Here is a 26,878-nt window from a genome sequence, read left to right on the forward strand (position 1 = left end):
TGATGTGTCTTGGTGTGGTCCCCTTTGGATTCCTCTTGTTTGGGGTTCTCTGCACTTCCTGGACTTATAAGTCTATTTCTTTCACCAGGTAGGGGAAGTTTTCTGTCATCATTTCTTCAAATAGGTTTTCAGTATCTTGCTCTCTCTCTTCTTCTGGCACCCCTATAATTCGGATGTTGGTACGCTTGAAGTTCTCCCAGAGGCTCCTTGCACTATCTTCATATTTTTAGATTCTTTTTTCTTTTTGCTCTTCCAGTTGGGTGTTTTTTGCTTCCTTGTATTTCAAATCTTTGACTTGATTCTTGGGATCCTCTATTGTTGAATCTCTGTATGTTATTCTTTATTTCAGTCCGTGTATGCTTAATTTCTGACTGGTCCTTTTCCATTTTTTTGGCATTCTCACTAAGATCCTTGAAGGTCTCACTAAGATCCTCAGAGGTTTCCAGAAGATTCTTGAGTAACCTTATAACTGTGGTTTTGAACTCTATATCCAGTAGTTTGCTTTCCTCCATTTCTGTCATTTGTGACCTGTTTCTTTATCTCCACATTTTGGCTGCTTCCCTGTGTTGATAGAGTGGCTTTCTGTGCTAGGTGTCCTGTAGGGCCCAGTGGCTCAGCCTCCCCAATTACCTGAGGTGGACACTCTTGGTGCACCCCTTTATGGGCTTTGTGCACAGTCTTGTTGCAGTTATACCTTGATTGTAGTTGGTATCACTGGGAGGAATTGACCTCCAGGCCAATTGGCTGTGAGGACCAGCTGTGTCTACAATGGAAGAACCACTGTGCAGGAGACACCCTTATGGGGCAGGACTTGCTTCAGTGGGGCTTTGGTGCTCACTGAGTCTGCCCCTTGAGTGTGTCTCTTATGGATGTGAAGAGTTGTAATCTGGTATGGTCTCACACTGACCACTGGGTACACTGGCTCTTGGATCTCCAAGGAGGTGCAAAGTTAGCCACTGCCTGAGGCCATCCAGCAGGAGCTACAGAGAGATCTGCAGATTTCTCCTCTTTGTATGGGGTTTGGAAGTGCCCAGATGAGGCCCAGCTGTGAAGCAATGCAGACTGCTGCTTCCGGGCCTTGGGCCTTCTTTTGGAAGCTTTGGGCTCTCTGACCCAGCTGCAGTTTGACAGGTTTTAGGCTGATAAAGGACAGGCCATTCATATGCAAAAGCTGCTGTGCACAGCTTGGGTGGGGTTGTAAATTGGATGGGGCGGGGTCTCATAATCACCAGGGCGGAGCAAACAGCAATGGCTGCCAGTCAGCCCTGCACCAGAGTGGTCTACGTGTCTCTGCATCCCATGCCCCTGCGCAGGAACAATGATCACTGTAAGCACTTCTGAGAGAAAGCTGCCCAGCGTTCTGGCCCAATACCAGGCAGTCCAGTTTCTCCCCGTATGAGTCTGGGTCCCCTGGAACTGGAGTTCAGAGCAATTGGGGGCTTGTATCTCCCTCCCAATTTTAAAAAACAAACAGCACACCCGGTTTCCAGCCTGTTCTGCGGGCGCCTTCACACCTCCTACCAATCTCAATGCACTTTTTTCTTTCCTTCTAGTTGTAGAACTTCCACTCAGCCAGCTTTCCCGCAGTTCTGGGTGATAGTTGTTTTGTCTTTTAGTTGTAGTTTTGATGTAGTTGTGAGAGGCAGCAAGTACAGGTGTTACCTATGCCGCCATCTTGGTTCTCTCCTCAACTTGATCCTTTTGAAGCTTGCTTTTAAGTTTTGTTAGGATGAGTCTAGAACAGTGGTTTCCAACCTTTTTCTGGCCATGCCCCACCTAAGCATCTCTAAAATCCTGATGCTCCCCTCCCGTAGCATATAATTCTTATTATTATACAAAAATTGAGCTCTTATTCAAGTGGAGGAAGCCTAAAAGGCCATTAACTTGGTTTAAACAAGCTTCCAAAGAACACGGAATCCATGAAAGAGAAAAATAAAAGAACTAAAGGACAGTTGAAGTACTGAGGAAGAAACCATTAAGAAATTGTTAAGAAGAAGAATAATATGAAGTGATATGAAAAAATAGCAAATAAAGTTTCAAAACATAATAGACAACTGAAATGCATAAATATGTCACAATATATATTTATACTAGAGGCCCAGCGCATGAAATTTGTGCATTGGAGGCGGGGTGTCTCTTAGTCCAGCCTGCACCCTCTCCAATCTGGGACCCCTTGGTGGATGTCTGACTGCCGGTTTAACCTAAACCGGCAGTCGGACATCCCTCTCACAATCCGGGACTGCTGGCTCCTAACCACTCGCCTGCCTGCCTGCCTGCCTGATTGCCCTTAACCACTCCCATGCCAGTCTGATCACCCCCTAACCACTCCCATGCCAGCCTGACTGACACCTAACTGCTCCCCTGCCAGCATGATCGTCCTCAACTGCCCTTCCTGCTGGCCCGATCACCTCCACCTGCCCTCCCCTGCCAGCCTGATCGCCTCCACCTGCCCTCCCCTGCCAGTCCAATAGCCTCCAACTGCCTTCCCCTGCAGGGCTGAGGGGACTGGAGGACTGAGGCTGGATGAGGCTGGATGCTGCGGGGACTGGATGAGGCGGAGTTGAGGGGACTCCAGCTGGATGAGGCGGGGCTGAGGGGACTGAGGCTGGATGAGGGGGGGCTGAGGGGACTGAGGCTGGATGAGGTGGGGCTGAGGGGACGGGGGGACTGAGGCTGGATGAGGCGGGGCTGAGGGGACTGAGGCTGGATGAGGGGGGGCTGAGGGGACTGAGGCTGGATGAGGGGGGGCTGAGGGGACGGGGGGACTGAGGCTGGATGAGGCGGGGCTGAGGGGACTGAGGCTGGATGAGGCGGAGCTGAGGGGACTCCAGCTGGATGAGGCGGGGCTGAGGGGACGGGGGGACTGAGGCTGGATGAGGCGGGGCTGAGGGGACTGAGGCTGGATGAGGCGGAGCTGAGGGGACGGGGGGACTGAGGCTGGATGAGGCGGGGCTGAGGGGACTGAGGCTGGATGGGGGGGCTGAGGGGACTGAGGCTGGATGAGGTGGGGCTGAGGGGACGGGGGGACTGAGGCTGGATGAGGCGGGGCTGAGGGGACGGGGGGACTGAGGCTGGATGGGGGGGCTGAGGGGACTGAGGCTGGATGAGGGGGGCTGAGGGGACTGAGGCTGGATGAGGTGGGGCTGAGGGGATGGGGGGACTGAGGCTGGATGAGGCGGGGCTGAGGGGACGGGGGGACTGAGGCTGGATGAGGCGGGGCTGAGGGGACGGGGGGGACTGAGGCTGGATGAGGCGGAGCTGAGGGGACTGAGGCTGGATGAGGCGGAGTTGAGGGGACTGAGGCTGGATGAGGGGGGGCTGAGGGGACTGAGGCTGGATGAGGGGGGGCTGAGGGGACTGAGGCTGGATGAGGCGGGGCTGAGGGGACTGAGGCTGGATGAGGCGGAGCTGAGGGGACTGAGGCTGGATGAGGCGGAGCTGAGGGGACTGAGGCTGGATGAGGCGGAGTTGAGGGGACTGAGGCTGGATGAGGCGGGGCTGAGGGGACTGAGGCTGGATGAGGCGGAGCTGAGGGGACTGAGGCTGGATGAGGTGGGGCTGAGGGGACGGGGGGGACTCCAGCTGGATGAGGCGGGGCTGAGGGGACTGAGGCTGGATGAGGCGGGGCTGAGGGGACTGAGGCTGGATGAGGCGGGGCTGAGGGGACTGAGGCTGGATGAGGCGGAGCTGAGGGGACTGAGGCTGGATGAGGTGGGGCTGAGGGGACGGGGGGGACTCCAGCTGGATGAGGCGGGGCTGAGGGGACTGAGGCTGGATGAGGCGGGGCTGAGGGGACTGAGGCTGGATGAGGCGGAGCTGAGGGGACTCTAGCTGGATGAGGCGGGGCTGAGGGGACAGGGGGACTGAGGCTGGATGAGGTGGGGCTGAGGGGACTAGGCGCCTCCATCTTGTGGCTGTGGGTTCTGCCATCTTTGTGAGGGTGTGGTAATCAATTAGCATATTCCCTTTTTATTGGCTGTGGGTGCTGCCATCTTGTGAGGATGTGATGGTCAATTAGCATATTCCCTCTTTACCAAATGGGATTCTGTATAGGAGGTCCCTAGAAGCATAAGAAATGTAAAAAATGCACTGTTGATAACTCAAATTGCTCTCCTTAGAAATAAAATTGTGACACCTCCCCCCCTCCTCCGTGGGGCATGTGCCCCACCTTGGGAACCACTGGTCTAGAACAACATTCATGGTAGGGCTATTTTGGCTCCACTATAAATGCAGTATCTTTTTGAGGTCTCTACCCAATGCCTAACTTGTTAAGGAACATTTAACTCTGCCCAGCTGGCGTGGCTCAGTGGTTGAGCGTTGACCTATGAACCAATAGGTCACAGTTCAATTCCTGGTCAGGGCACATGCCTGGGTTGCAGGCTCCATCCCCAGTTGGGGCGTGTGCAGAAGGCAACTAATCAATGATTCTCTCACATCGATGTTTCTATCTCTCTCTCCCTCCCTTTCTCTCTGAAATCAAATATATATATATATAAAGGAACATTTAAGTCTGGCTGGTGGGAACACAAACTCTTCCTAGCCCTGTGTGGGCTCTGGGGATTGTTCTGTCCACTTCTTTCTCATAGTTCTTCATCCAGTCTCTGGTATTTTTCTCACACAAGTGTCTAGGTTAATATTCAGTCTCTAGGGGACCCCTCTGCATATCTCCATTGCTCCCTCTCTAGTTTTCTTTTTTCTGGTACTCATGGTGCCACAAAATTTTGTTGCTTTGACTTGCCAAACTTTGAAATCTGTCTTCTAAACTTAGTGGAACCATAGTAATTTATTCTTCCACTTTCCTAGATGCCTATTTCACATATTTTCTCTAAGATTCCAGCACCTCCTCCCCCATCTCCCACGCATTTTTCTTATTTCCACATCACTGAGAAACTGAAGCAATAAAAAATGAACTCAGCATGGTGCCTTGTCTATCCTCCTAATCAGCACCTATTTCCTATCAGTTTCTACAGGTGCATACTTTGCCTTCCCCCTTAGCATATAGCCAATTCCTCCACCTATGCATTAGATTCCATTCCCTTCTGCTTCCCCAGGGCAATTTAAATTCTATGGCAACTTCTCCTTTTTTCTCCTACTTCATCAATATTATGTCCTGAAGCATGCCTACCAATATACAAACATTGTATTCCATCCTTTTTTTAAGCTTTTATTTATTTTTTTAAAATATATTTATTATATATTTTTTATTGATTTCAGAGAGAAGGATGAGGGGATGAGAGATAGAAATATCAATACTGAGTGAGAATCATTGAACAGCTGCCTCCTACATGCCCTCCACTAGGGATCGAGCCTGCAAACCAGGCATATTCTGCAACCAGGAAGAGAACCATGCCCGCTGGGTTCATAAGTTGATGTTCAACCACTGAGCCACACTGGCCAGACTGTATGCCATCTTAAAAAAACAATTGACTCCCTCTCATTATACCAGTCATTATGCCATTTCTGTGCTCCCTTTTAAAGCTAAAATTATCAAGTTCTCTTTACTTTTTCTAGTGCCTTTCTTTCTCTCTCTTTTTTAAAAATACATTTTTATTGATTTCAGACAGGAAGGGAGAGAGAGAGAGAAACATCCATGATGAGAGAAAATCATTGATTGGCTGCCTCTGGGGATTGCCCGCAACCCAATCATGTGCCCTGATTCGGAATTGAACCGAGACCTCCTGGTTCATAGGTTGAGGCTCAAACACTGAGCTACACTGGCTGGACTTCTCTTTAAAAAAAAAAAAAAAGGTGATAATTATGATAAATCTCCCATCCATCTGACACCATACATAGTTACTAGATTGTTATTGACTATATTCCTTATGCTGTATATTACATCCACATGACTATTCTGTACAACCAATTTGTATTTCTTAATCCCTTCACCTTTTTCACCCATCCTCACCACCCCCTCCCATCTGGCAACTGTCAAAACGGTTTCTGTATCTATGAGTCTGTTTCTGTACTGCTTGTTTGTACATTTTGTTTTTCAGATTCAATTGCAGATAGGTAATGTATTTATTGCCATTTTATTGTTCATACTCTTTTTTATTTGATCTTTGAGAGGAAGGGAGGGAGAGAGAGAAGCATTGATCTGTTGCCTCCTGTAAGCCCCCCAACTGAAGATCGAACCCGAAACCTAGTTATGTGCCCTGACCGGGAATCAAATCCACCACCTTTGGTGTACAGAACAACACTCCAACCAACTGAGTTACACTGGCCAGGGGTATTGTTCATATTCTTGATTTTTGTCTTAAAGAAGACCCTTTAACATTTCATATAATACTGGTTTGTTGGTGATTAACTCCTTTAGATTTTTCTTGTCACAGGAGCTGTTTATCTGTCCTTCAAGTCTAAATGATAGCATTTCTGGGTAGAGTAATCTTGATTATAGGTCCTTGCTTTTCATCATTTTGAATGTTTCTTACCAGTTCCTTATGGCCTGCAACATTTCTCTTGAGAAATCAGCTGTCAGTCTTATGGGAACTCCCTTGTAGATAACTAACTGCTTTTCTCTTGCTGCTTTTGATTCTCTTTGTCTTTAACCTTTGGCATTTTAATTATGATGTTCTTGGTATGGGCCTCTTTGGGTTTATCTTGCTTGGGATTCTCTGTGCTTCCTGGCCTTGTATGTCTATTTACTTCACCAAGTTAGGGAAGTTTTCTGTCATTATTTTTTCAAATAGGTTTTCAGTTTATTGCGCTCTCTCTCTCTCCTTCCAGCATTCCCATGATGCGAATATTGGTATGCTTGAAGTCCCAGAGGCTACTTACACTGGCCACACTTTTTGGATATTTTTTCCTGTTCTGCTTGGGTGTTTCTTACTTCCTTATGTTTCAAATGGCTGATTTGATTCTTGGCTTCATCTACTCTACTGTTGATTCCTTATAAGACATTTCTGTTAGTATATCCTTTATTTCTGGTTCTTTTGTATGATGTTGAGGTTCTCACTAAGTTCATTGAGCATCCATATAACCCATGTTTTGAACTTTGCATATAGTAGATTTTTTTAGTTCTTTTTCTGGTGTTTTGCTTTGTTCTTTCATTTGGGGTGTGTTTCTTTGTCTCCTTATTTTAGCAACCTCCCTGTTTGTTTCTATGTATTAGGCAGAGCTGATCCATCTTCCAGCCTTGGTAGAGTGGCCTAATGTAGTAGGTGTCCTGTAGGGTCCAGTGGCACAGCCTCCCCTATCACCCAAGCTGGGAACTCAAGGTATGCCCTCCTCTATGGTCTGTACACCCTCATCTTGTGGTTGAGCCTTGATTGTTGGCACATCAATGGGAGGGATTTACCCAGGTCAGTCAGCTGCAAGGACTGTCTGTGACCACTGATTTCTGACCACCATAGAGGATTGGCTGTGCAGGGGCCCAGCCTATGGAGTAGGACTTACTCTGGCAGGGCTCGGGTGCCTGCTGAGTCCACTTCTTGAGTGTGACACTTGTAGTTAGGTGGTTCTTCGACATTGTCTGAAGCTGTCCACTGATTGCACTTGCTCTGGGGCCTCCCGTGAGGTGCAGACCAAAGTCAGCCCTGTCCTATGTTCTGCCTGGGGCCACCTGGCATAAGCTACAAAGTGATCTGCAGATATCTGCTACTTGTGCTGGGCTTGGAGCAGCTTAGGCAAAGCCAAGCTATGAACCAAGGCTGGCTGCTGCTAATGCTGGGCCTGGAGCCACTTAGCTGCTGGTATGGGGCTCACTGAGGCCACATGCTTCTTATTTGAGAGAATTTAGTAAGATCTCTCTTAATTATACTCCAGTATGGCTTTTGTTCATATCACCCTAGAAAAACTAGAATTGACAAAGTCTCAGTAACTTTCATGTTGCTATTTCATGGGTTATCATACATAACCTTTTAGGGGGATTGCTAAAGTTGATCATCCTCTCTTTCTTGATATGGTTTCATTCACTTAGTTTCCAGAATGCCATACTCTTTGTGTGTGTGTGTGTGTGTATGTGTCATTTAAATTTTTTTTAAATTTATTGTTTTGAGTTACAGTTTATATTCAGTATTATTCTGTATTAGTTTCAGATGTACAGCAAAATGGTTAGAAAATCATATACTTTACAGAGTAGTCCCCCTGCTGCTTCAAGTACCCACCTGGCCGCATACATAGTTATCATGATACTGTTGACTGTAATCCCTATGCTGCAATCTACATCTCTGTGACTGTTCTGTAACTACCAATTTGTACTGCTTAATCCCATCACCTTTTTCACCCAGCTCCCAATCCCCTCCCCTCTGACAACTGTCAGTCTGTTCTCTGTATCTGAGTCTTTCTATTTTATTTATTTTGTTCATTAGATTCCACATATAAGTGAAATCATATGGTATTTGTCTCTTTGTCTGACTTACATCACTTAGCATAATACCCTCTAGATCAGCGGTTCTCAACCTGTGGGTCATGACCCCTTTGGAGGTCGAATAACCCTTTCACAGGGGTCGCCTAAGACCATCGGAAAACACATATTTTCGATGGTCTTAGGAACCGAGACACTGCTCCTCTATCCATCTCTAGGCAGGTCCACCCACATGCAGATACGCCCACATACAAGTACCCGGCGTAATGACATCATCGCACCAACCCCATCATGTACACCCCGTACAAATACAGGTGTATGTGACAGGGTTGGCGCCATAATGTACTTATGCGGACCAGTCACACATGTGTAGAGAACAGCTACTGTGTAGAAAGCAGCTGCTATGTTAAAAGCAGTTGCTGTGTTGAAAGCAGCTACTGTTAAAAGCAGCTACTGTGTTGAAAGCAGCAGTATTGGAGGTAAAATGACACTTCATGAATTATAATTACTGGGTAAATGTAAAATCATGTACTGTAAAATCATCAACTACTGCAAAAAAAAAAAAATATCTGTACCATGGGAACTTAATCTGGATGCTGATCGGTCTTTTTATATTCAGCTGTGGTTGATGTGAATACTGCCCCCTTGTGATAGTAACAGGTATGTAAAACAACAACACAGAGAATGGTAAATCATAGGAAACTTTAATGAACTTTATTGACTTAACTATGCCATGTATCATCTTTTGTATTATTAAAGCTATTGTTATATATTATTTTCATTAGCAAACCACCTCATGACAATGGATCGTGTAGAGAAGAACGTTAAGAAAACAAAATATAGTGAGGATTTTTTACAGTATGGTTTTACCTCAATAATTACAGCAGGAATTGAGAAACCGCAATGTGTTATTCGTTGTGAAGCTCTATCAGCCGAATCTATGAAGCCGAACAAACTAAAACGCCATTTTGATAGCAAGCATCCAAGATTTGCTGGCAAGGATACCAACTATTTTCGAAGCAAAGCTGATAGACTCAAGAAAGCCAGACTTGACACTGGTGGCAAGTACCACAAACAAAATGTAGCAGCCGTTGAAGCTTCATATTTGGTGGCACTCAGAATCGCCAGAGCTATGAAACCTCACACCATTGCTGAGGATTTATTGTTGCCAGTGGCCAAAGACATTGTTCGAGTTATGATCGGAAATTGTTTGTTATGAAATTGAGTGCAATTTCCTTATCTAACGACATTATCCGCAGAAGAATAGATGACATGTCTGCTGATATTCTTGATCAGGTAATCCAGGAAATTAAATCTGCTCCACTTCTAATATTTAGTATCCAGCTTGATGAATCTACAGATGTTGCAAACTGCTCACAGTTACTGGTTTACGTAAGGTATATTAATGATGGCGACTTTAAAGATGAGTTTATTTTTTGCAAACCTCTTGAAACAACAACTACTGCACGTGATGTATTTGACACAGTTGGTTCATAAGCTCTCCTAGGAAAAGGTTTGTGGTGTTTGCACAGATGGTGCTCCAGCTATGCTAGGATGTCGCTCTGGATTTCAATATTTGGTACTGAATGAGTCACCAGAAGTCATCGGAATTCACTGTATGATTCATCAGCAAATACTAGCAATGAAGACGCTGCCACAAGAGTTACAAAAAGTAATGAAAAGCGTCATAAGTTGTGTCAATTTTATAAAGGCGAGCACTTTAAACAGTCGACTGTTTTCACAACTGTGCAATGAGTTGGATGCGCCGAACAATGCTCTGCTATTTCACACTGAAGCGAGATGGTTGTCGAGAGGAAAAATTTTAAAACATGTTTTTGAGCTTCGTGATGAACTCAAAACGTTTTTTAATCAGAAAGCAAGACCGCAGTTCAAAGCACTTTTCGGCAATAAAAGTGAACTGCAGAAAATAGCTTACTTGGTTGACATCTTTGCCATCTTGAATGAGTTAAATTTATCACTGCAAGGACCAAATGCGACATGCCTCGATTTGTCTGAAAAGATCCGATCATTCCAAATGAAACTTCAACTTTGGCAAAAAAATTGGATGAAAATAAAATTTACATGTTGCCTACCTTATCTGCTTTCTTTGAGGAACATGACATTGAACCAGACAAAAGGATTACGATGATAATTTCTGTGAAAGAACACTTGCACTTGCTTGCAGACGAAATTTCATCATACTTTCCAAATCTAGCTGACACCCCATTTGCACTTGCCAGAAGCCCATTCACAGTCAAAGTTGAAGATGTTCCTGAGACAGCACAAAGAGGAGTTCATTGAACTTATTGACAACAATGCAGCAAGAACTGATTTCTCTACAATGCCAGTTACAAAATTCTGGATCAAGTGTTTGCATTCATATCCTGTTCTGTCTGAGACTGTGTTGTGCCTTTTTCCATTTCCAACAACATATCTTTGTGAAACAGGGTTTTCCAGCATGTTGGTTATCAAGTCTAAATACAGAAGTAGACTTGTTGTGGAAGATGATCTTCATTGTGCTCTCGCAAAGACTGCCCCGAGAATTTCTGATCTGGTGAGAAAGAAGCAAACTCAACCTTCACACTGACGTTGGCTTTTTACACATACTGTCGCAAAATGTAGCAATGTAGATTACTGTTATTATATTAAGACTGTTACCCATGCTACACCATGCTTCAAGACAAAATTTCATTTATTTGTAATTTGAAATAAATATTTCACAATATATAATTACATATTGTTTTTGTGATTAATCACTATGCTTTAATTATGTTCAATTTGTAACAATGAAAATACATCCTGCATATCAGATATTTACATTATGATTCATAACAGAAGCAAAATTACAGTTATGAAGTTGGAACAAAAATAATTTTATGGTTGGGGGTCACCACAACATAAGGAACTGTATTAAAGGGTCGCGGCATTAGGAAGGTTGAGAACCACTGCTCTAGATAAAACATGTCAAACTCAAAGGTTAACACAGGCCAAATAAACAAGGCATGCGGCCCGTGGCCTGCGAGTTTGACATGCTTGCTCTAGATCCATCTATGTTGCAAAAGATAAAGTTCCATTATTTTTACCGCTGAGTAGTATCCATTGTGTAAATATACCATAGTTGTTGTTTTTTTATCCACTCTTCTACTGGTGGGCACTTGAGCTGCTTCCATATCTTGGCTATTGTAAATAATGCTGCAATGAACATAGGGGTGCATATATTCTTTTGAATTAGTATTTGGGGTTTCTTCAGAGGTATTCCCAGAAGTGCAATCACTGGGCAAAAGGCAGTTCCATTTTTAACTTTTTGAGGAACCTCCTCAATGTTTTCCATAATGGTTGCACTGCCAAGAGTGCACTGGGGTTCCCTTTTCTCCAACACTTATTGATTTATCTATGGTAGCCATTTATCTATGGTATCTCATTGTGGTTTTGATTTGCATTTCTCTAATGATTAGTGATGTTGAACAACTTTTATTTATTTATTTATTTATTTTTAAGCCTCATCCAAGGATATGTTTTTCATTTATTCTAGAGAGAGAGGGAGTGGTGAGGGAGAGAGCGAGAGAAAGAGGGAGGGAAACATCATTGTAACCGAGAAACATCTATCGTTTGCCTCACACACAGATGGTTGCCTGCCATCTTTTGATGCACCGGATGATGCTTCAGCCAATTGAGACACAGTAGCCAGGGCTCAAAAAAAAAAATTATTGTTATTTTTTAAATGAGTTGTATATATTTCTTTGGATCTATTTTTGTGTTCTCTATTTTGTTCCTTTTCTTAAAATCCTCACCTGAGGATATTTTTCCATTGATTTTGAGAGAGAGGGAAAAACAGAGGGAAATATTGATGCGAGAGAAACACATCAATTGGTTGCCTTCTGCATGTGCCTCGACCAGGGCCCAGGCCAGGGAGGAGCCTGCAACCAAGGTACATGCTCTTGACCCAAATCGAACCCGGGACCCTTTGGCCCATAGGCTGACACTCTATCCCCTGAGCCAAACTGGCTAGGGCTCAAAAATTTTTAATGGTTCCCATCTCACTTACATTGAAGTCAAAGTCTTTATAATGGCCTTCGAGGCCCTGCACGATCCAACCTTTGTTGTTTTTCTGACCTCATCTGTGCTTTCCTCTGTCCTTGCTTTGCTCTATCTTCCCTGACTACAGCTAACATCCTTCTATGTGAGCTTCCTCTGCCTGCAGTACTCCTCCCCCACATATCTTCCATAGCCAGCTCCCACTGGCTTCCCCATAGCCCATCTGTGCGAGAAGAGTGCCTGTGAAGGAATTAGTTGTGTCATAAGGAGTGAATAATAGAAGGGTATTGGCAAGTGTTGAAATTCTTTTGATGAAAAAGAGCCAGTGGATGAGATAATCCTAGACTTAGTAGCAATTGGTGAGTTCTGAATAATAATGAAAGAATTAAAGCAGAAAATACTTTGTAGCACATTAATAAGATGAGGCAGCCTTCAGTTAACCATTGGAAACATAAATCATGGTTCATGATTTGAAGTCCCTTCACGAAATAAGGTATTGTGTTTCATAGTAGGTTTGGTGTCCTGCTGCTTGGTTATGACTTAATGATATGCCCTGGAGTTAAATAGAATAGATCAAAGAACTGCTTGAGTATCATTTTTGTAATCTACACTAATAAAAGAGAAACATGGTAATTGGCGTACGACCGCTACCCTTCCCATTGGTTAATCAGGGCAATATGCAAATTAACTGTCAGCCAAGATGGCGGCTGGCAGCCACGCAGCTTGAAACTAACGAGGCTTGCTTGCTTCAGTGACGGAGGACTCCAACGTCCCGTCTGCCGCTGCAGGCCTCTGAGCCTGCAGTTTCAAACATTGTAACAAATATAGACGCCCAGAAACCAGCTTTCAGCCGGCTGGGATCTCAAAGCTGGAGTTGATACAGAGTTTTGAGAACCGAAACAAACCAGATACCTGCTTTCAGGAGTGGAGGCCTAAGAGCTGGAGCCTCAGAGCTAAAGCTGGCCCAGAATAAAAAAAAAAAAAAGAAAAAGAAAAAAAAGGAGCAGTTGGGAGCTTCAGTCCCAGCCTGAAAACAGCCCTCAGCCCCTCACCCAGATTGGCCAGGCACCCCAGTGGGGACCCCCACCCTGATCCAGGACACCCTTCAGGGCAAACTAGCCGGCCCCCACCCGTGCGCCAGGCCTCTATGCTATATAGTAAAAGGGTAATATGCCTCCCAGCACTGGGATCAGCGGAGCTGAGAGGCCTCCCGGCACCGGGATCAGTGTGACAGGGGGCAGCGCCCAAACCCCCTGATTGCCCTGCGGCTCTGTGTGTGACAGGGGGCAGGGCCACAACCTCCCTATCGGCCCTGCTCTGTTCGTGACAGGTGAAGGTGCCCCAACCCCCTGATCGGCCCTGCTCTGTGGGTGATAGAGGGCGGCGCCCCAACCCCCCCCCCCAAAGGGCCCTGCTCTGTGTGTGATGGGGTAGAGCCATAACCTCCCCATCGGCCCTGCCCTGAGTGTGACAGTGGCGGCACCCCAACCCCCTGATCTGCCCTGCTCTGTGTGTGACAGGGGGCGGTGTGCCAACTCCCCTATTGGCCCTACTCTGTGAGTGACGGGGGAGCTCCTCAACCCCCTGATGGGCCCTGCTCTGTGGGTGATGGGGGGGGGAGCTCCCCAACCCCCTGATCGGACCTGCTCTGTGCATGACAGGGGGCAGCGCCCCAACCCCCTGATTGGCCCTGCTCTGTGCGTGATAGGGGGTGGCACCACAACCTCCCCATCAACTCTGCCTTGAGTGTGACAGGGGGCAGTGCCCCAACCCCCCTATCGGCCCTACCCTGAGCGTGACTGAGGGTGGCATCGCAACCTCCCAATCCGCTCTGCTCTGTGCATGACAAGGGGCGGTGCCCCAACTCCCCAATCGGCCCTGCTCTGAGCCCAACCAGGGGCTGCACCTAGGGATTGTGCCTGCCCTCTGCCACCCGGGAGCAGGCCTAAGCCAGAAGGTCGTTATCTCCCAAGGGGTCCCAGACTGTGAGAGGGCACAGGCCGGGCTGAGGGACCCCCTCCCCCCCGCCCCCGAGTGCACAAATTTTTGTGCACCGGGCCTCTAGTCTATTATAAAAACTTAATAGAAAACATTTAATTATTAAATTCCTTCTTTAATTGATTATTAGGAGAAAGTGTTTCTGTAGTTAATCTTGTATGTTTCATCAAACAGGAGCACCAAAATGTATTTCCTGTTATTTTGCCGTAGCTGATAGATTTCAGAGCCTAACCAGTATTTAATTTATCTCAAATACCTATTTATTCTAGTCGTCTGTACCTTTTTAATTTTAATTGAAGGATTTATACTGCATTTTATTTTATGAATTGCCAAAATGACTTATGGAAATAGACTTAATTGACATTATAAAATATCCTTTTATTAAGAGGAAATTACGATTCTCCATGTCATAATCAAGAAGATTTGTGCCCTGGCCAGGTGGCTCAGTTGTTGGAGTGTCATCCCATACATTAAAAGGTTACAGGCTCAATACCTGGTCAGGGCACATACCTAGGTTGTGGGCTTGATCCCCAGTTGGCTGCATATGGGATGCAAACAATCGATGTTTCTCTAATCACATTAGTGTTTCTCTCCTTCTCCTTCTCTCTCTCCCCCCCCCCCCTTTCTCCTTTCCTCTCTATAAAATAAAAAATAAAATTTTTAAAGTACATGCCTTGGGTGAGACAGTACAATAAATTTTAGGATCAACTATATTTGTAGGTGTAAGAAGGATCACTTGCTTTCGAAGAGTTTAATATTAGTGGTTTCTAACTTTTTTGAGTCATAAACCCTCTTAACATTTTTGTACACTTTTATCATGAATTTGTTATATATGCAAATTCTAACCTCACCTCAAGAGATTCTGATCCAGCCCTGCTGGCATTGCTCAGTGGTTAAGTGCCAACCTATGAACCAGGAGACCACAGTTCAATTCCTGGTGAGGGCACATGCTTGAATTATGGGCTCAGTTTCCAGTGCAAGGGGCAGCCAATCAATGATTCTTTCTCATCATTGATGTTTCTATGTCTCCCTCTCTGTTCCTGTCTGAAGTCAATGAAAATAGATTTTTAAGAAAAAAAAGAGATTCTGATCCAGCAGGTCTGAGTTTGGTTTTAGAAATCTATATGTGTAATCACCATCCTAGGTGATTCTGGTGTAGGGTCTTGTCAGACCATATGTTTAAAAGCTGCTCCTGGCTCAGCCAGCATGGCTTAGTGATGGAGCATCAACCTATGAACCAGGGGGTCATGGTTTGATTCCTGGTCGGGGCACATGCCTGGGTTGCGGGCTCGATCCCTCTGTGTGGGGTGTGCAGGAGGCAGCCGATCGATGATTCCCTCTCATTATTGATGTTTCTACCTCTTTCTCCCTCTCCCTTCCTCTCTGAAATCACTAAAATATATTTTAAAAAATAAAAATAAAAACTGCTTCTGGGTTATAGTTTCAGGGAGTTTGCAGATTCCATGCCATCAGTGCATGAATCTTACCTGATACAAGTGAGCAACACCTTCAATAAGTTATATAGTAAAAACAATAATGAGTTTCTTAGGGTGTGTGATACTGGTGTGTTAGAAAATTAATGATTTTTATTCAAATTTATGTGCAAAAGCAAGTCACATGGCTGTATTTAACTTATGGGGTCTCTCTTTTTAGTACTGTAACAAATTGATATTTTTTTCTAATATTGAGCCACTTTGACATTCCTGGGATAAATTGTGCATAATTATAAGGTGTCATTCTGTTGATATATCACTTGTTTAATTTACTATTTATTTAAGATGTTACATCTATGTTCTCTATGTTAGATTGGTCTAGAGCAGTGGTTCTCAACCTTCCTAATGCCACAACTCTTTAATAAAGTTCCTCATGTTGTGGTGACCCCCAACCATAAAATTATTTTTGTTCCAACTTCATAACTGTAATTTTGCTTCTGTTATGAATCGTAATGTAAATATCTGATATGCAGGATGTATTTTCATTGTTACAAATTGAACATAATTAAAGCATAGTGATTAATCACAGAAACAATATGTAATTAAATATGTTTTTTCCGATGGTCTTAGGCGACCCCTGTGAAAGGGTCATTCGACCCCCAAAGGGGTCGCCACCCACAGGTTGAGAATCGCTGGTCTAGAGTTTTCATTTTTTCTCTTCTCACCAGTTTGGTATCAGTATTTTCTTAGCATTTTAAAATGAAATGGAATATCTTCTTGTGTGGGTGGTTTTTTTTCTTCTCAGTTTTTAGAGTTTATATAGATTTTAAATGTACATTTTGTGAGGAGTTTAGGGCAACTATAAAATTTGAGGCCATATTCTTTGCACGCATGACCACCTTCATTTCTGACACTAGCTACATACATGTGGGGTTCCCAAAACAGCATGAGGTTTCATAATTCATTAGAAAAACTCATAGATCTTACTGAAAGCTGCTTTACTCATGGTTATGATTTGTTACAAGGAAAGAAAAGATTAAGGTCAGCCGAAGGAAGAGACATATAGGGCTGAGTCCAGGAAGGTTTTTTCGAGCAGAGCTTCCCTTGTCCTTCCTGGTGTAGTCAGGTCTCGTTTCTCTCCTTGCCTCACTGTGTGACAGTGCATATAGAGTATTGCCACCATGAAACTCACCCAATTTTTGATGTCCAGAATTTTTATTGAGGCTTTGTCATGTAGGCATGATTAATTGATTGCTCACATGGGTAATCTCAGTCTCCAGGTTGGTTGAACCAAAGCCCCCACCCTAATTTGCATTGTTATTGTTTCCGAATTGGCCAGTCCCCACCCAAAGACTTTGTGGGTTTGGTTAGTTCCCTTCTGAAATCACATTGTTAGAATATTCAGTATGAACCAAGGTCCCCAGGCAAATAATGACATAACATTCCAAGGGCCCAGACTAGAAGCCAAGGGCAAAGGGTAGACCTTCACTTTGGACAACACCAAATTCTTCACTATATAATTTTGTACAATTGATTTTTTTTTTTTATGGTTGTCTTCCTGTGATTTCTTGATACCAGGTTAAATTTATAGAGATTCCATTATGGAAAACTGATTCTTTTAAATTTCTCTTGCTATCTTTTAAAAAATAAAAATAAACACTTTTGATTTAACTGCATTTAAATTAAACTATTATTTATTCTTTTCTTTTTATCAAAGAATAAAGGTTCTCTTCAGTTTGAAGACAAATGGGATTTCATGCGTCCAATTGTGTTGAAGCTTTTACGCCAAGAGTCTGTTACAAAACAGCAGTGGTTTGATCTGTTTTCGTAAGTAATCCATTAATTCTAACATTTTGCTAACATAAAGGAAGTTTGGGTGGCGTTATTTCTATATTCAAGTGAAATGTTTACTCTGTTGATCTATTTACTTGTTTAAAAGTATAACTACTTACATTGGGGGTCCTCAAGACCACCCCTGATTTCAGTGATTTGCAAGGACTCATAGGACTTAACATGTAGTTATACTACAGCTATGATTTATCACCAAGCAAAATCAGCAAAGGGGAAAAGGCACATGGGGTGAAGTCTGAGGAAAGACACACAAACTGCCAAGAGTATTCGCCCAGTAGAGTCACATGAGGCACACTTAACTTCCCCAGCAACAGGATTGACAACGTGACGTATTATCTTCCAGAGAAGCGCATTGGAGACTCAGTGCCCAGGGTTTTTATTGGAGGCTGGTCACATAGGCAGCTTCTGCCTGTCATGTACCAAAAATTCAGACCCTCAGAAAAAGAGAGCAGGTGTTCAGTGTAAACCATACTATTTACACAAATAGATTATTAGACACAGTTAGCCATTCTTATCATTTCAGGAAAGTTTTGTCAGTGTAGGGAACTGTTGACCATTCAAGTTCTCAGATTCCAGCCCAGGCCAAGCAGGCCTTTCTAAGGAATACAGTCTCCGGTCTGCTGTGTTAGCTCCTGGCCTTTGGCTAAATATCTTTACAGCAAAACTATTATCAGTAGGACTTCACACAGCAAGGCAAGACCAACCTATAGAATTGATCTCAGGTACATCTTTTAGAGGCCCTGGATTTAGTTAGTTAAAATAAGTCCCATTAATCATGAGGTTTGTCTTAGAAAAGTAGGTGACTTTCTGTATGGACCTTTTTACATGGCCTGAAGTATCAATTCAGGCAAAGTACAACTCTGGTCTATAAATTGAAGCGGACCTGAACACTTCCAGGGTTCAAGCAGTGTCATGATAGGGTACACAAATAAAGAAGTACAGTCTTAGAGGGTGTACATGGTACCCTTGGGAACAAATAGTTTACAATTGTTAGCCCGGTAGTATAGGTTAAGAAGGCCCCCTAGTGTGCCCTCCTCCCAGGCCTTTCGCTCTAGAGTTCCTAATCCCGTCCAGTTAATTCAGTTCAGGCCTTGATTTCAGGCTTGGGTTGCAATTAATTCCAAACAGTTTAATTTATCTATGACACCAGTTCATTTGCCTCACCAGTGCGGATTACATTTAGAGTTGGTCTTTGTGGAAAATGTCAGAATTGGGGCTGCTCTCTGCTGTCCCGGAGCACTGTTAGGTGTGATTGGAAGCTCAGCAGTCAGCTTGAAGTCAAAGCATTCACAGCAGCATGGAAAGTTAACACCAGGAGTTTTTTGTTTTTATTTTTGTGTGTGTTTTGTTTTGTTTTCCAGGAAGAGGTGAAAGCTTTCCAGAATAGTTCTGAAAAACAAAAATCATTAATGTCCTCCTGATGCTGAGTTTTGTTTTCTCTCCCTTATAAAATCAGTATGTCCAATGCATTAATGAAAATTATTCATTGCCCAATTATCCAGACCTGCAAGAGGAACAAAAGCATTTGTATAGAAAGACATTTTTGTACAACCTACCTAGAAAGATGTATCATGTTTCGGGATTGGTCTGGATGAAATCACAAGTTTTCAAAAACTTTCAAAATAGATTTACATCACCTCCCACCTCTTTTGTCCTGATAATCTAGTGAGCAGCCTGGAAAAAGTTAGTTCCTCTGAAAATAGCTGTGTTTAATAGTTAAGTTGCCTAACTAAAATGTGTGTACACGGAGGGGTGAGGTAAAAGTAAGAGAAATAGAGTCAGGTTATTAATATGTTGTTGAAAACTGCAGCTAATCCAGAAAGCTGAACACAAGTCAATAGTAGTGAGAGATCCCTAAGAGCAATGGAGAGTCCAGGCTGGAAGGAGCGATTACAGTGCCCTCTGCCAACTAGAGCTTTTGTCAGTAACCACAAGTTAGGAAGGTACTTAGTCCCTGTATCAGATAGATAAAACCAGCCAACAGCTTGATTTCAGATGGTCCATCAGAGAATAAGCCCTTTTCTGTGGGCATTGCAAGTGATTCCGATGGTCCAACCAAAGTACATGGTGTTTTCAGCTTATGGCTCCACAGAAGTGTGTCTTAAATCTTCAGCAATCAAGTCAAAGACGAGTTCATTGAGCATGTGCCTGCTTTAGTTCAGTACACTAAACTGAAGTTTGAAGTTTAAACAGCCCAACACCAGACATTATCAGGTTTCATCTTAGATTCAGACCCAGGCTTAGGATTTGCGAATTCGGGATTCCAAAAAAGCCAATGACTTTTCTTCAGCGTAGCAAAGACAGTATATGACAGAACAGATAGTCATGTTCCAAGTCCCAGTGACAAGACTTTTCTAAGCCTATTTTACTCTTGCCAGTCCTAGATTCCAAATGGATCCACTCAAAAATAGCACATCAGGCTAGAAGATCATCAGCCTGTAAGGGCCAGACATCTGATTTCAAAAGAGCTCAGTAGCAACTAACAACTGTGTTTTGAAACTCCAAAAGTGTATTGCTATCTGGAGATTTTCTATGTTTTCTTCCTTTTCTCAGAGACACCAATAGGTAAAAATAACAGTAAATATCTTTCATTACAGCAACTTAATCTGTTTCCAATACTTAAACACTTTAAATTCCAATCCCCTCACCAGCAGTAAAAAGCAGGGAGGGTGTGTATTGCTAACTTTTTATTTTACAACTTTTTCTGATTGATATGATCCCTCTAGCATTTATGAGAGTACAAACATATAACATTTTATATCTTTATCATACATCCATGTTTAATAGTCACAAAATACAAAGCCATCTTTTTAAACTTCCCCTGCTCCTTTTTCATTACAAATTTACTCAAATTCCAGGAGTAAAATTCAGCCTTTATACCATTAACATAGTTGCTGGGAGATCCTACCTGAAATGGAAGCAGTATGGAGGGGTTGTTGCAGCAGCAAGTTAGGCTAAAGAAACAGTTGGAGTGGTTTCCCCTCCCTTGGTTTATCTAAACCCTTCCCCTGCCCTGGGATCTAATTTAACTATTATTTCCTCATGCTTAGAAGAGAGCAACACAAAAGTTTAACCTTTGTGGTCCACCCAAAGCTTACCTGTGGGAACCATTAGGTCTTTTCTCCTCCTACTTGGAGGTGAGAACAAAAACCAAATGCATTATCCAGGCTGTACTGCTTCTCTTCTGACTTGAATCAACATGGCCCAAAAGCAGCCAGGAAATTAAGCGAGGCAACTCGCCTGGGGTTATTTTTAAATTTCATAGATAGCTCTTCCCTCTCATAGCAGATACCAACTCAGCTGCTGTTCATAGCCACCCAAGCAGGAAAGGTTTGTCATCCTACCATTTCATCCTTGCTTTTCCCAAACAATGCTTTCACCATGTTTCAATGAGTCAGTTCTAGTGAATCCCACTTCTGACACCAACATGTCAGCAGTCTCAAGACCACCCTGAGTTCAAGGAATGCTAGGAAGACTCATACGACTGACCATATAATTGTATTCCTGGCTGTACTTTATTATAATGAAGGATACAAAACAAAATGCCAACAAGATGCATGTGGTAAAGTTCAAGCTAACCAAGCATCTTCTCTGAGTGAAGTCACACAGGATAGACCTGATTCTTTCAGCAACTAATTGTTACAGCACATGTGAAATCCTGTCTACCATGGAAGCTCATTAAAGACTCGGTGCCCAGGGTTTTACCTGGGGCCAGTCGCATAAGGCAGCCTCTGCCTGACATGAACCAAAGTTCCAGACTCTTAGGTGGAAGGCAAGTGTTTAACATAAATCAGATTTTTACATAATCAGTATAGATACAGTGAACCAGTCTTATCAGGAAATGGTGAGAACATTCCCAAAATCCAGGTTCCCAGATGCCAGCCAAGGGTCAACTTTGCAACCATATCTTCCTAAAGATGGCTGTCTCACACCTGCTATAATTTGTGTGTGCGCACTAGTGAAATACTATATCAATGACTGTATCAGTGAATTGTAGACATGTGACTGAGTAATCTGTATGTATACATTAAGCTATTGTGCTCATTTTTTCTCTTTATTACATGAGAAAATAATCTAATTTCCCTTATAGAACTTGTTGCATATTACCTTATATCCATGATTCTGCCTTTTAATAAATTAGCATTTAATAAGAAACAGCAGAGATCTTTTAAAACTTCATAGCATTCATATATACATGTATTTTTCTTAAATTATTTGATTAAACTATTTTATGAATAATATGTTGAATGTAGTAGGGTTTCTTTTTGTTTTATTTTTTCTAATTTGTGTTGATAATATGCTTTATCATCTAGAATAATGCTTGTTCTCTGTGCACTCCTGCCTGGGAACAGGAGCATAGTGTGATGCCGTTCCTTGCTTAATGTGTACTTTTAAGCAGAAATAGTCAATAACTTTGTACTTGCTATAGCTAGTGGCTTTAATATACTGTTTTTAAAAATCTTTGATCTCCTTGGAGTTACCCAAGGTTTATCAATATGTTGTCCTCTTAGGATTCCTGGATGTCTTATCATGCTATCACCAAAGTTGCAGGACCTACCTTTCCAAATTTTAGCCTATTGAACCATAATAATAACAGAGCTTGCTTATCTCTAAATCTGACATGTTTAATGTATTGATGTTAAACTACATTGACTATTTACTCCCCTTTTCTTATAATCTGCATCCTTATTTATCAGTAGGAGTGTTATTAACGTTTTGAGTGGTTATAAAAGATGATCCTAGCCAGAACCGGTTTGGCTCGGTGGATAGAGCGTCGGCTTGCGGACTGAAAGGTCCCAGGTTCGATTCCGGTCAAGGGCATGTACCTGGGTTGCGGGCACATCCCCAGTGGGAAATGTGCAGGAGGCAGCTGATCGATGTTTCTCTCTCATCGATGTTTCTAACTCTCTATCTCTCTCTCTTCCTCTCTGTAAAAAATCAATAAAATATATTAAAAAAAAAAAAAAAAAAAAAGATGATCCTACATGTTGTGGGTTGTCTATTATTCTGGCATTCATCCTCATAACATTTAGTAGCGGACACTCCTTGTTTACTCTCCTCCTCTCCCCTCATTATTGAACAGAAAAGGCTCTCATATGTTTCCAGATGTCCTTGGGAGGGGTGGGAAGCACCTCACTCAGTTGAGAATTACTTCTTTTGTAAAAAAATATATTTTTATTGCCCAACCAGAGAGTTGGCCTATGAACCAGGAGGTCATGGTTCAATTCCTGGTCAGGGCACATGCCCAGGTTTCAGGCTCAATCACCAGTAGGGGGTGTGCAGAAGGCAGCCAATCAATGATTGTCTCTCATCGATATTTCTATCTTCCTCTCTGAAATCAATAAAAAAAAATTTTTAATCAATAAATATCAAGGCTAGATCTAGAATCAGATTAACTTCTACTAAAAAGGGTTCCAGAAGGAGAGAACAAAAATAGTAGAGGAGAAGATACAGTCAAAGTACAAGAAGAAAGTTTCTAGGACTAAAAACTCTTTCACTTGCCACCTATTCCTACAAGTCTTCATATTGAAGGTGCTTAGATTGCCTAGACAATGCCTAGACACATCCTCAAGGAATGTCAGAATTCCAAGGATAAAGAAAATAATCCTAATTCTTGCAGAGAAAAATAAGTTACCTTCCAAACAAAACAGACTACCCCCACTCTTTTCATTGGACAAATGGGATGCAGGATGTTAAAGGAACATTTTCTTTAAATATTTGAAAGGGTAGTATCCTATACCTAATCAAGTTTAAGACAAAATGGAAATATTTTCAGACAGGTTAGAGGATTTAAGGATTCTGCAGAAATGAAAACACATACCTTTTCCTCCACCATTACCAATATCAGCCATTATCAAATTGAGCTTTATCAAACACAAACTAATTACTGAAATTCTGCAGCACACCAAAAAAATATATTTTTGGCCTATCTGACAAAAAAGAAATAGGAATAATTTTGATTCATTCACACCAAATAGTAATTATTGTGTTGGCTGTTGTCATTTTTTTATTTGACAATCTAAGGCAGTGCTTCTCAACCTTGACTGCACATTAGAATCACCTGGGAATCTTTTTAAAATCCTGATTTCTGGGCCTCATCCTCCGGAAATTCTGTTTCTTTGTTATTAATGTTGTGGCCCCACCCCATAACAAAGAAACAGAATTTCCGGAGGATGAGGCCCAGAAATCAGGATTTTAAAAAGATTCCCCAGGTGATTCTAATGTGCAGCCAAGGTTGAGAACCACTGATCTAATGGAAAAGAGTTCAGTGCCCCTGACTAAATAGTCAGGTATTGCAATGTTTTAAAATTTCTTGTGGCACACCAGTTGAAAATCACCAATCTAAGTCACTGTTAATTGAGTTTAATGTTTTCAGCTGTGTACATCCTGGATGTTATAAGGATGTGTTAAAGTATTCCAATGTATTTGTATCTTACATATCAAATTATATTTTTTTATATGTTGGTATAAATTTTCTGGTATAAATAAACATTTTTTGTCTATTCATAAAGCTTTTATTCTACTTACATAATACACATTCTTAACAGTTATGCTTAGATTATTTGTGAAAATTTCATGAGACATTAAACAAAGCTAATCATAATTTCCAGTTATTTCACTGTTAACTATTTTACAGCACGTGCTGCATGTTAGGCAAGTATCAAAGAAAAATCCACAAAAGCAAAAACCTTTAAAAATGGTAAATACATGTTTTGTTTTGTTTTTTTGTTTTACTGCTGTGCTTGATGTACAGGAAATAATGGATATCAAGCAATTCACTTTATTGCATCTTGACTTGTACATGTGTTCTTAAGTTGCCTAACACATTTAAATACAAATAAAATGAGTGTAGCAAAGTAAATGACAGCAAACAGCAGGTAATTTTACAAATTAGGGAATGTGAACCATTTCTGCCCTTATCCAGAGTAAACTGGGTCACAAGTAAAGGAATACTTTTTCAGCTGTAGTCACAGGTGTGCAGGTGTGAACATTGAAAGTTAGTATTCCACAGATACACACATGGTTCAACATGTGCTATCCATGGGATATCCATTTTTACTACATCCCTCTAAGTGAGGAGTAGAGAACAAACGTCTGGCTCATGGGGCATATAAGGCCTGAGAAATCATTGGTCTGGCCCTGCCAACGCATTAGGGATGAGGTAATTAAATGTTTGACCAAATATAGCAGGCTAATTTTTAAGTTGATAATTTTGTATGGCCTACAAATCCTATATAATAAAGAAGGAATATGCAAATTGACTGTCACTCTGCCACATAGATGGTGACACCCACAGTGGAGGCTGAGTTCCCATAATAAGCCTTAACGAGCAATCAGCAGGGACCTGAGGCTGCACGCCCCCCCCCCCCACCCAGCCCCCATGGGGCTTGACAGGGGACCTCAGGCCACACACCTCTGCCCTGGTGCCAGGCCAGTGGACCTCATGCCGTGTCCCCTGCCTTGGCGCCAGGCCAGGGGACCTCAGGCCACACACCCCCGCCCTGGCGCCAGGCCGGGGGACCTCAGGCTGTGCCCCCCGCCCAGCAGGGCTTGATGGGGGACCTCAGGCCCCACCCCGACACCAGGCCAGGGGATCTGAGGCCACGCCCCCCGCCCTAGCACTGGGCCAGAGGACCTGAAGCCGCACCCCCTGCCTGGCGGGGCTTGACAGGGGACCTCAGGCCGTACTCTCCACCTGGCGGGGCTTGACGGGGGACCTCAAAGTATGCCCACCCCAGTGCTGGGCTGGGGGACCTCAGGCTGCACCCCATGCCCAGCAGGGCTTTACAGGGGACCTGAGGCTGCGCCCCCCTCCTGGCGGGGCTTGATGGGGGACCTCAAGATGCACCCCCTGCCCGGTGCGGCTTGACAGGGTACCTCAGGCCATGCCCCCCATCTGGCAGGACTTGACAGGGGATCTCAGGCCATATCCCCCACCCTTCATGGCTTGACAGGGGACCTCAAAGTGCACCCCCAGCCTGGGCTGGGGGACCTCAGGCCGCACCCCCTGCCCTGTCGCCAGGCCAGGAGACCTGAGGCTGTGCCCTCCCCCTGGAGGGGCTTGACAAGGGTGGGACCAGCCAGGTCTGAATCTAGCCCAATGGGGGTGGGGTGCCGGCCAAGTCTGGGTCTTACGCGATTTTGAGGCAGATGTGGGTGGGCAGGGACTTGACTCTGGGTCCCATGGTGCGCCCCAGACTCTGACAGGAGGAAGATTTTCATATATATTTTACTAATTTTCTTTAATCTCTGACACTTCTATTATAGAGAAAGAGCAAATAGCAATATTAAAACATTTCGTCTAATTAATCCCCTTTTATTTTTTTAAAAAATATATATTTTTTAAATTAAATCTATATTGTTCAGATTATTACAGTTGTTCCTCTTTTTTCCCCCCCCATAGCTCCCATCCACCCGGTTCCCACCCCACCCTCCGCCCTCACCCCCCCCCACTGTCCTCATCCATAGGTGCACGATTTTTGTCCAGTCTCTTCCCGCATCCCCCATACCCCTTTCCCTCCCAAGAATAGTCAGTCCGCTCCCTTTCTATGCCCCTGATTCTATTATAATCACCAGTTTATTCTGTTCATCAGATTATTTATTCACTTGGTTTTTAGATTCACTTGTTGATAGATGTGTATTTGTTGTTCATAATTTGTATCTTTACCTTTTTCTTCTTCTTCCTCTTCTTAAAGGATACCTTTCAGCATTTCATATAATACTGATTTGGTGGTGATGAACTCCTTTAGCTTTTCCTTATCTGTGAAGCTCTTTATCTGACCTTCAATTCTGAATGATAGCTTTGCTGGGTATAGTAATCTTGGTTGTAGGTTCTTGGCATTCATCACTTTGAATATTTCTTGCCACTCCCTTTTGGCCTGCAAAGTTTCTGTTGAGAAATCAGCTGACAGTCATATGGGTACTCCCTTGTAGGTAACTGACTGTCTTTCTCTTGCTGCTTTTAAGATTCTCTCTTTGTCTTTTGCTCTTGGCATTTTAATTATGATGTGTCTTGATGTGGTCCTCTTTGGATTCCTTTTGTTTGGGGTTCTCTGCGCTTCCTGGACTTGTAAGTCTATTTCTTGCACCAGGTAGGGGAAGTTTTCTGTCATTATTTCTTCAAGTAGGTTTTCAATATCTTGCTCTCTCTCTTCTTCTGCCACCCCTATAATTCAGATGTTGGTATGCTTGAAGCTGTCCCAGAGGCTCCTTACACTATCTTCGTATTTTTGGATTCTTTTTTCATTTTGCTTTTCTG

The 26,878-nt window shown here is 43.3% G+C and overlaps 1 protein-coding gene across 3 annotated transcripts in view; it reads left to right on the forward strand.

Annotated features, from left to right (window-relative positions):
• CUL5 (cullin 5) overlaps positions 1 to 26,878 on the forward strand; it is a 104,683-nt gene that overhangs the window by 23,430 nt on the left and 54,375 nt on the right. For 2 of the 3 annotated variants that reach the window (XM_059707979.1, XM_059707980.1), the window contains exon 2: positions 17,486 to 17,595. In XM_059707979.1, the coding sequence (XP_059563962.1) occupies positions 17,486 to 17,595 (110 nt within the window). Of the gene's footprint in view, positions 1 to 9,559; positions 9,599 to 17,485; positions 17,596 to 26,878 lie in introns of those variants that run through there. The other variant, XM_059707978.1, reaches the window with a different exon arrangement.

This window comes from Myotis daubentonii, chromosome 9 (genome assembly GCF_963259705.1).
Source record: "Myotis daubentonii chromosome 9, mMyoDau2.1, whole genome shotgun sequence".
Taxonomy (NCBI): domain Eukaryota; kingdom Metazoa; phylum Chordata; class Mammalia; order Chiroptera; family Vespertilionidae; genus Myotis; species Myotis daubentonii.